Source organism: Sinocyclocheilus rhinocerous, unplaced genomic scaffold (genome assembly GCF_001515625.1).
Source record: "Sinocyclocheilus rhinocerous isolate Xijiao unplaced genomic scaffold, SAMN03320098_v1.1 scaffold3693, whole genome shotgun sequence".
NCBI classification, from domain to species: Eukaryota; Metazoa; Chordata; class Actinopteri; order Cypriniformes; family Cyprinidae; genus Sinocyclocheilus; species Sinocyclocheilus rhinocerous.
Window position 1 is genome coordinate 189,850 of NW_015630705.1, and position 11,225 is coordinate 201,074.

General features: G+C 35.8%; 1 protein-coding gene across 2 annotated transcripts in view; it reads right to left on the reverse strand.

Annotated features, from left to right (window-relative positions):
- The window catches only part of lcp1 (lymphocyte cytosolic protein 1 (L-plastin)), a 19,850-nt gene extending 13,309 nt beyond the window's left edge, over positions 1 to 6,541 (reverse strand). The window contains exons 1-7 of one of the 2 annotated variants that reach the window (XM_016553225.1): positions 6,434 to 6,541; positions 3,994 to 4,083; positions 2,901 to 3,064; positions 1,891 to 2,014; positions 465 to 597; positions 309 to 390; positions 62 to 227 (exon numbers count right to left, since the gene is read on the reverse strand). In XM_016553225.1, the coding sequence (XP_016408711.1) occupies positions 62 to 227; positions 309 to 390; positions 465 to 597; positions 1,891 to 2,014; positions 2,901 to 3,064; positions 3,994 to 4,060 (736 nt within the window). In that variant the 5' untranslated portion in view covers positions 4,061 to 4,083; positions 6,434 to 6,541. Of the gene's footprint in view, positions 1 to 61; positions 228 to 308; positions 391 to 464; positions 598 to 1,890; positions 2,015 to 2,900; positions 3,065 to 3,993; positions 4,084 to 6,259; positions 6,367 to 6,433 lie in introns of those variants that run through there. The other variant, XM_016553226.1, reaches the window with a different exon arrangement.
- Between the last annotated feature and the right edge of the window lie 4,684 nt (positions 6,542 to 11,225).

The following is an 11,225-nucleotide window of genomic DNA, read 5'->3' on the forward strand; positions in this document are numbered from 1 at the left end:
GAGTGTCTGTGTGTGTGTGTGTGTGTGTGTGTGTGTGTGATGGTTTTGTAGTACTTTGTACCTTCATTCCTACTAATTTCGATGTCGGCGAACAGGCCGATTTTGATGACTTGCCACAGGAGCCCCAGCACTAAATGCTGCCTGCCCTCTTTCAGGTCCTCTGCTCCGATGTTCACCACGTGGCAGCCGATGGCGGAGGCTGAGTTCAGCGCGAGGTTCAGATTCTCCTGCACATTTAAACATGAACATCAGCATTAAACTCCAGTAGATCAGCAGTGTGAGAAAGACTCCAATGTTTGTGGGCTGACCTGGATGGTGAAGGGCGTCAGCTTCTTCTTGTTGATGGTTCTCTCGTCAATAGTGTCCGGCACTGACAGGTTGATCATTTTACTGTGAACAGAGCATAAACTTGTGTGTCTGACGAGTGAAATCTTGAACATGAAGGTGTGTTAACGCTGCAGTACCAGAGCACGATGCCGTCGCCCACCGCGGTGAACAGATCGTTGGAGCTGGGATCCATGGGAACAACATGCTGGCAGTCCGGATCCTTCTCCAGCGCTTTATTGACCCAGTTCACGAACGCCACCTTCTCCTCCTCTGCACACGGCACAGACCATTCATTTAGTTATAAAGCATCGTGGAACATTGGTCTGAACTGTTTCTAAAACGCTGAAATGTCTAGTTTTCTTCTTGTGATTAGAACGTTATTTAAAGGTTACAAAAACGTTTCTTAAATGTTCTACTAACTTTATTTTTTACCCAAAATATGATGTTATTTGAACTTTTTTTTTTTATATTCTAAAAATATGAAAATGTCCAGTTTTCTTGTCAGGATTAGAACGTTTCCTCCACCGTTCTACTAACTTTATTTTCACACAAAATCTAACGTTATTTAAACATTTATTTTCAACATTTTAAGAATGTGAAAATGTCCAGTTTTCTTGTCGTGATTAGAACGTTATTTAAAAATGAGTAAAATCTTTCTTAAATGTTCTACTAACTTTATTTTTTACCCAAAATATAATGTTATTTGAATTTTTTTTAATATTCAAAAAATATTAAAATGTCCAGGTTTTTTTGTTGTGATTAGAACGTTATTTAAAGGTTAAAAAAATGTTTCTTAAACGTTCTACAAATTTTAGTTTTTTACCCAAAATGTAACATTGTTTTTAATTATACATTTTTTTTATTATAGTTTTTTAATAGTCTAAAAACGTTAAAATGTCCAGTTTTCTTGTTGGGATTAGAACATTTCCTCCAACGTTCTACTAACTTTATTTTCACACAAAATATAACATTATTTAAACATTTATTTTTAATATTCTAAGAACGTTAAAATGTCCAGGTTTCTTGTCGTGATTAGAATGTTATTTAAAAATGACTAAAACCTTTCTTAAATGTTCTACTTATTTATTATTTACGTTATTTGAATGTTTATGTTTAAGAACATTTTCTCTCAACATTACGAGAGAGTTCATCAAGTGCTAATAATAACATCATAAGGACGTTTAGAGAATGTTGATCTCAGAGCAGTTTCTCTTTGAGAACATTTATCAGATATTTATAAAGTTATGGGAACATTCCATAAACATGAATTCTATTTCTATTCTATCTACTTGTTTTCTTTGTATTTATTATTAGACTAACCCAGACTTGTCACAGCACTTGCGTATCATTGCTCTTTTGTTGGTTTTGATGGCCTCTGTTGCTCATCTGTAAGCTGCTTTGGATAAAAGCCTCTGCTAAATGACAATGTAAATGTAAGAATGATTTCTCCTAGCATTTATATAGTTGTGAGAGTTGTGAGAAGGTTCTGTGCTGTCTGTTATCAGAGGGATGTGGTGTGTAAAGCTGGTTTTGTGTGATTGTTCTGCAGTGTGTTGGTCTCACCGGAGTACGAGTGCTGCGTTCCAGACTGTTCCGAGGTTCCAGCCACTGAACAGATGCCCTCCTTCTTATTAATGGCTTTACGGAAGGTCTTGGCCACTTCTGAGCTCTTCAGGTCACGGACCACCTGAGACAGAAGACAGATGGACGGATGGAGAAGCCTTTAGTTTCTGCAGTCGCTCGCAGCTAGAGCAGGTCACTAACACTACAACTCAAACTCAAACTCCCTGGAATAAAGTCAACCTGAAAATAACATGCCTTCTATTTCAGCTGCTTCCCAAGGCAGCATTTCTCTTTTTAATAGAGTTTAACTTGGTGTACTTAAATAACTAAAGCTAAAACTGAAATTAAAATTTTAATAATTTTTTTTTTTCAGATATATATTAAAAAAACAAAAACTAGCCTACTAAAAATGACAATAGCAAACAACAAAATTACTAAAACTTTAACAAAAATTAACATTAAAATGGAAGATATAAAAATAAAAACAACTTCTGGAATCATTCAATCATCAATCAACACTTCCTGTTTCTTTTACTATTATATTATAGTTTATATATATATATACACATATATAATTCTGTTTATATTATATTATTTATTATAAAGGGCTTTTCAGCTAAAAACAGCACTGCTGTTACCAAACTGAAGAACTTCCTTTAAATATTAAAAAAGCTCTTCTTCCTCAGAATTTTTGTCTTGTTTTCCAGTACAAACATCTAAACGCTCTTAAATCAAGATGCATTTAACTGGAGAAATACGATATCCTTAAAACGGAACAAATTTAATTGAGTTTTTGCTTAAAACAAGAAGAAATATCTGCCAGTGGGGTCAGAAAAATCGACTAATAGTTAAGATGTTCTAAGATATTTGTTCTTGTTTCGAGTCAAAAACTCGATTAATTGAACATTTTGAAATCAGGGCTTGATATCGGATGTCACTGTGCTCCTCCAGTCGAGGAGGTTTAGACATCTGTTCTGGAAGAGCATCATTGAGGTGACCTTTGACCTGACCTTGGCGAACTCGTCGAAGGTGATCTTCCCGTCCTGGTTGAGGTCCATGGTTCTGCTGAGCTCCTGGACGATCTCACGCACGCGGTATCCCGGCAACGGCAGGTTCGCCTCCTTAAAGAGCTGGTTCAGTTCATCGGTGCTGATGTGACCGTTACCGTCCACATCTGCCGGCGAGGTCAAAGGTCAGTGCCAACACAATCACTCTTTTCATGAATAGATTACACAACAAAACTCAGTCTCAAATGCAGCTTTAATCTAATGAAATGAGGCTCAAAAACCAGTGTTATTTCAGTTTTCATTTTTATGTTTTAGAAATGTTGTTGTGTGCTTTTTGCCATTTTATTTGTTTTAGCTGAATTTATTTTTAATTCAGTTTTAGTTTTAATATTGTAGTCCTTTAGTTTAAATGTATTTGTTTTCAAAGCAACATTTTAATTTGCATTTTTAATGTAGGTTTTTCACCTAATATTTGATTTCAGATTTATTTCAATAAACAAAAGCTATGCTTTAAAACGACACTGGTTTGAATGAATCATTCCACTGTCTCAAATGCAGGTTTGTAACAGTGTTATTTTATATACTATAATAGTATTTTTCATATTTTATTTTTGTAGCTTTTATTTTTATATTTTGAGTTTTCATATTAGTTGTAGTTTTAGTAATCTTATGTGCTTTAATTATCGCAGTTTACTCATTTTAGTACTTCAACTTATTTCAGTTATTATTTTTATTTAAGAGTTTAATTTTGTTTTATTTCAGCACTAATTCAATGAACAAAAAAACATTTTTAATAGTTTTAGTTCAGGTTTAGTTTACAATAACAACCCTGGTTTGAATCGAACCGATTCTTTTGATGAATCACGTTCACTGAGTCATAAACGCTCATTTGATTCAAACAAAAGTACTGTTATTTTTGTTAGTATTTTTGCTGAACAAATTATTTGTGCAAAAGTACTAAAAGAATCATTAATACTATAGCTGAGGAAGGAGTTGAATCCCTTCTTTCGTCATGAATCGGTTGAGTCTGCTTCACCGATGGTTTCTCTGCAGATGAAGCTGAATGGGAATGAAATGTGTTTGTGTCCTCACTCACCCACTTTACTGAAGGCCTCTCTCAGCTCCTCCATCTCCTCCGCTGGGATGTGTGATGTGCCTGCCATCTTCTCCGGTCTCGATAGATCACCTGAGGATCAGAGCCAGACAGACACAGACACTGATGAACACGTCCAGAGGAAAGCTTGTGCAAGAGCTTCGCACCGGAAACACACTGCTGCTGTTCTCTGAGTAACAGTCTGTGGTTTGAGGAGAGAAGCTACAACTGCATGAGAATTATTATTAACTGTTGTTGCCACATCGAGCAATGCCCGTGAACTTTACTGTACATCTACAGCAGTTATGAAGATATAAACAACCAGCGAATGAGACGCCAGCTAACAAAGTTATGAGCAAACGTTCTTCCCGTAACATTAATAGAACGTTCATTCATAATGTTCTCAGAATGTTGAATGAAGAATCGTTCATCGAATGTTTAAAAAACGTTTTTTTTTTATGTTACATGTTACAATGATAAAATGTAACTTCCGCTTAAACAAAGAAACAAAAAACTATGTTTGGAGCATTCAGAGAACATTCAGAAGAAAAAAACATTTCATAACTTAATGGAAATGTTAGCAAAACGTTCTTAGAACAGATTCTTGTTAGTCTGGTCTTTAACAACTTTCTCTAAACGTTAGCACAAAAACTGCATTTATAAATCTTTCATGGAACTTTTTATTTTTGAAAAATTGTAGTTGTCAAGTCACCTTTATTTATATAGCGCTTTTAACCATACAGAGTGTGTCAGAGCAACTGTACAGCATTAATTAGGAAAATAGTGTCATTAATGCAAAATGATAATAGTAAACACTCAATTTTCAGTTAAAGGCAGTTCATCATTGAATTGAAAGTGTGTCTAATATTTTGTAAATGTCACTACTTGTTTCAGAAAACGTTCAAAAGTAACGTTCCCATAATGTTTGCAGAATGATCCAACGGAACGTTTACTTAACGTTCGCATAACCAAGAAAAAACATTTTTAAAACGTTTAAAAAACCAGATGTTTTCAACATTTGGAGATGATAACGTTTTGATAACTGGGGATTATGGGAATGTTAGAAAAACGTTCTTAAAGGGTTAGTTCCCCCAAAAATGAAAATTAGCCCATAAATTACTCACCCCCGAGGCATCCTAGGTGTATATGACTTTCTTCTTTCATTCCGGGAGCATGACGTAAGAGGTCAGCGCTGCGCATGCGCCGGTGAGTCTCGTGAAACCCAAAATTTGTTTATAGGAGCAAAGGAAGCAAAGTTTCCTTACTTTAGCAGAGGAACACCAGTCTCCTCTTATTATTGATTTTTGTCAGCTGGGGTTTGGACTTGTGAAGCTGTGAGATGTTTCTGAGACGTGAGTGAGATCCTCTAATCGTCCAGACGCAGGAATCTGTCAGAGATCATGGAAGCGCTTTAAACTCTTAACTAGTTTATATCTCCAGAAAACAGTCTGTGCTGAGAAAACAAACAAAACTAAGAGCTCGTTTGGGTTTTATTCATATAAATCCCATCAGACGGACGCTCATATCAATGCATTTAACATGCAAATGCTGCTCTCTTTAAAGTGTGAATAATTGCTGGCGCACATCATACACTTGGCAAAGGTGTGAACAATACTTTAAGGCTCAGAGATGAGATGCAGTCTCTTCTCAGATCAACCGCAGTTTCCCGTTTCACTTTAACAGCCGAGCAAAGCTTCACTTCTGCTTCAGATTAGACTCAAAAACCCCCAACACTTCATCACTGAACACACAGCAGGCCTCCGAGACCAAGAGAAGCTGAAAACATGCCTCTCAGAGTCTCATTCAGATCCATTCTGAACCTACGCTGAGAAAATGTTGCTGTAGAAGCTGTTTTCACTCAGAAATTGCTGGTAAACTTCACAAACAGTTACAAAGAAACGACGAGTAACTCAGAAAAACTGAAATAGCATAATCTTGTCAAACATACTCCAAGCTTTGTTTTATTTATTTACTTTTTCAGTGAAGTTAATGAAGTGTTTCACATTCAATTTAATGTGTTATTTGCCATTTCCTTGTAATTATTTGTGAAATTTACTAGCAATTTCCGAGTACACCAATTTTGTTCAGTGCAATGTCATTTGAAATGGAAAAACAAAGTTATTATATTAAATGGAATTTGCAAATAGAAGTATTTTCACTTTCAGATGTTTGGACTCGACTGTATGTCTGCGTTTTGCAAGCTGTTGCATTAATATGAATCTAAACCTGTGAAGTCAAGAATCTAATGAAATGCATGAGAAACACAAACCTGAACAATCTTTAAACACTCCTAAAATAAAGCTGTGTTCAGCACATCTGATCAAGAACCGAAAGCTTCTGCTGTGAGATCAAACGCTGTATTCTGAAGAGTGCAGCATGTTTTCTGTCAGAGTGAGCTCGGATCCAGTGATGATCAGAGATGGGTTTGATGGGTTTCTCTTACCTGCAGATGGACGCTGGGCTGCTTCTGAGTCTGGACGCGTTCAGAGGAGCTGCAGAGACTCTATTCAAATGTGAGAGGAAGGAAGTGACTTACAGCGGCCTACACGACACTCGAAACAGGAACACGCACGCTGCATGTCTTTATAAGGTAAAGCGCTTGACATCTGCGCACTCACACAAACATGATGGACGTCTGACAGCATCTGACACACTTCTGAGATCTGACCGCGCTGAGGTGTGATCTTCTCAATGGATCCATTCAAGAACGTAACCACACGTTTGGATCAATTAATGTCATCGTTTAAGAATCATCTTATGATTTGCTGCAAATGTTTCCACATTCAAATGACCCACCAGGTTTGGATTAGAGGAATAGTTAAAACCAGAAATCTGCTGAAAATGTGCATCCGAGATCAGGATGAGTTTGTTTCTTCATCAGATTTGGAGAAATTGCATCAGTGTCTCACTGCAAGTGAATGGGTGCCGTCAGAACGAGAGCTGATAAAAACATCACAAGTAATCCACAGCACTCCAGTCCATCAGTTAACATCTGGAGAAGACAAAAGCTGAAACTAATCCAGCATTAAGATGTTTTTAACTAAAATACATTGAGTCTATAATCCATAATAACTCTTCCTCCAGTGAAAAAGTGTTCTGGTGTGAATCAGGAGAGAAATCTGCACAGATCAAGCAGCGTTTAAACAGCTCTAAACACATATGTGCCTGGATTTTAATGTGAGAGACAACAGCAGATGAGCTTTTTCACTGGAGGAAGAGTTATTATGGATTATAGACTCAATGTATTTGAGTTAAAAACATCTTAATGCTGGATTTGTCTCAGCTTTTGTCTTCTCCAGATGTTAACTGATGGACTGGAGTGCTGTGGATTACTTGTGGATTATTGTGATGTTTTTATCAGCTGTTTGGACTCTCATTCTGACGGCACCCATTCACTTGCAGTGAGACACTGATGTCCCAGCTCACAAAAATATGTCTAAGAATGTTTTGCAAACGTTCCTATTAACTTATGAAAACATTATTTCTGAAGGTTCACTGAGGTGCAGGTGCAAACAACATGTTTTTTCTTGGTTATGTGAACGTTCCATTTGATCATTTGGCAAACGATATGCGAACGTTACATTTGAGTGTTTCTCTGAAAGTAGTAACATTTCAAAAATGTTAGACAAACATCCAACTAAAAGTTTTAAGAAAAGCGTTCCAGGAACGAGGAATGATGTTGTTGTGCTAATATTTTGAGAACATTATTAAAGACGGGATAACTTTGCATGAACGTTCCATTAATGTTACTGGAAGAAACTATTAAACTGCATTATTTCTTTCACCATTTGCAAGGAAATGACTTTATCTGAGTATATAGTATGTGCATAATTATCCTCAGATCCTCGTGTGTTCTACAGTGACGATACAGTCCATCACAGAGGCGCTTTACAGACGGTATACCGGCAGGTGACGTCACGCAGGAGACGCGGCTGTCTTTGATGTTTGTGAGTTTGACAGGCGGTTGCTAGGCCGGTTGCTAAGGACTCAGATTCACGGCGGATCTCTGGTGAGTTTCAGGCTCGCGCTCTATTTCTGTTTTCATGGATTAAAGTTTGAAATGTGTGAATGACGGAGGAACTGAATCATGCACAGCGCGTGAAGTCGGTCAGGTTCGCGTATGAACTGATTCATGTCGCGTTATGACGCGATCAGTGTATTGATTAAATCATCGGTGTGTCCTCATGATTCGGTTTCGCTGTCTCGACACTTTTTATTTAACGTGACATATTTGATATTTGATCGCCATATAATAGGCTTTATTAATATATGATAATATAGAAATTATTAAGATATTTTAACTATTTGTATTGAAACCTTGTTATATAAACAAAACAGTTATGATTACATAACAGCTTATATCATAATAGTGGGAAATGAATAGAATAAATAGGCTAATAAAATGAAAGAAAATACCTCGACATCTGTTGTTAAATATATGATATGGCATATTCATGATTGTTTTCACATTACTGCAATGCACAATAAATAAATAATTATATGATATTTAAATGATAATTAATTTCTGCATCATGCAGCATCGGTTGCACGGCATTTAACTCTTAAACTGCTGATTTACGCAGTGCAAAAATATGAATGTCCTTAATTTTCTTTAATATACTCGCAGCTGTCAGGTTCTGGCGAGATTCATTCAGAACAAGCATTCTTGCAGTAACGTTAATGGAATGTTTGCTCAAGGTTATCTGTTCTTTAATTAATAATGTTCTTAAAACATTATTTATAGATTGTTCATGGAATGTTTTAACATGCTGGGTTGTTTCAACTTTGGGTCAAATGTGGACTAACCCAACTGTTGGGTTAATTTTTTCAATTAGTTTTTTAACCCAAAAGTTGGGTTAGTCCTTATTTGACCCAAAGTTGGCTTAAAACAACCCAGCATTTTTTTTTAGAGAGTACTAAAATGTTCTAGTTGGACGTTCATCAAACATTTTTGAAATGTTGCTTCTGGTTTCAGAACTTTCAGAGAGCTTTCAAATGTAACGTTTGCAAAATGATCAAATGGAATGTTCGCTTAATGTTCTGAAAAAGTTTTAAAACATTTAAAAACTGGACATTCTGAGAACATTCAGAAATAACACTTTCATATCTCGATGTGAATTGTAGTTTTTGTTGGCTGGGATATCTCATGTTTGTGATGTTGGTAACGTCTGATGTTCTGATGAAGCAGCCTGGATGTGATGGAGCTGTTGAGACGGCCGCTGCCTCCTGTACAGACCAGATCTGCCGGTGACTTTATCATCTTCAGATTTATTGCTTCACTGCATCAGTTCTGCTCATGATCATATTTGGATCGATTGGGTGAATTAAACATGTTTAGCTGAAATCACCCTGATTAATGAAACTGACATTTGATTTGATATAAACATATTTATTGATAGTAAAGGCACTGCATAAGGAAAATCAGTTAATTCCATTCACATTTTTATTATTTAGATGTGAATTACTCTGCTGTTTCAATATTAACTATTAATATATGACGACTGATTTTTCATGACGGTAAAATAAATAAATAAATAATAATATGATATTAAAATTGTACAGTATTTCTGCAGAATATTAATTCTGTTTAATTATTGATGACTATTATACATTTTTACATGATTTATTATTCTATTCTATTCTATTCTGTCAACGATATGCGAACGTTACATTTGAGTGTTTCTCTGAAAGTAGTAACATTTCAAAAATGTTAGACAAACATCCAACTAAAAGTTTTAAGAAAAGCGTTCCAGGAACGAGGAATGATGTTGTTGTGCTAATATTTTGAGAACATTATTAAAGACGGGATAACTTTGCATGAACGTTCCATTAATGTTACTGGAAGAAACTATTAAACTGCATTATTTCTTTCACCATTTGCAAGGAAATGACTTTATCTGAGTATATAGTATGTGCATAATTATCCTCAGATCCTCGTGTGTTCTACAGTGACGATACAGTCCATCACAGAGGCGCTTTACAGACGGTATACCGGCAGGTGACGTCACGCAGGAGACGCGGCTGTCTTTGATGTTTGTGAGTTTGACAGGCGGTTGCTAGGCCGGTTGCTAAGGACTCAGATTCACGGCGGATCTCTGGTGAGTTTCAGGCTCGCGCTCTATTTCTGTTTTCATGGATTAAAGTTTGAAATGTGTGAATGACGGAGGAACTGAATCATGCACAGCGCGTGAAGTCGGTCAGGTTCGCGTATGAACTGATTCATGTCGCGTTATGACGCGATCAGTGTATTGATTAAATCATCGGTGTGTCCTCATGATTCGGTTTCGCTGTCTCGACACTTTTTATTTAACGTGACATATTTGATATTTGATCGCCATATAATAGGCTTTATTAATATATGATAATATAGAAATTATTAAGATATTTTAACTATTTGTATTGAAACCTTGTTATATAAACAAAACAGTTATGATTACATAACAGCTTATATCATAATAGTGGGAAATGAATAGAATAAATAGGCTAATAAAATGAAAGAAAATACCTCGACATCTGTTGTTAAATATATGATATGGCATATTCATGATTGTTTTCACATTACTGCAATGCACAATAAATAAATAATTATATGATATTTAAATGATAATTAATTTCTGCATCATGCAGCATCGGTTGCACGGCATTTAACTCTTAAACTGCTGATTTACGCAGTGCAAAAGTATGAATGTCCTTAATTTTCTTTAATATACTCGCAGCTGTCAGGTTCTGGCGAGATTCATTCAGAACAAGCATTCTTGCAGTAACGTTAATGGAATGTTTGCTCAAGGTTATCTGTTCTTTAATTAATAATGTTCTTAAAACATTATTTATAGATTGTTCATGGAATGTTTTAACATGCTGGGTTGTTTCAACTTTGGGTCAAATGTGGACTAACCCAACTGTTGGGTTAATTTTTTCAATTAGTTTTTTAACCCAAAAGTTGGGTTAGTCCTTATTTGACCCAAAGTTGGCTTAAAACAACCCAGCATTTTTTTTTAGAGAGTACTAAAATGTTCTAGTTGGACGTTCATCAAACATTTTTGAAATGTTGCTTCTGGTTTCAGAACTTTCAGAGAGCTTTCAAATGTAACGTTTGCAAAATGATCAAATGGAATGTTCGCTTAATGTTCTGAAAAAGTTTTAAAACATTTAAAAACTGGACATTCTGAGAACATTCAGAAATAACACTTTCATATCTCGATGTGAATTGTAGTTTTAGTTGGCTGGGATATCTC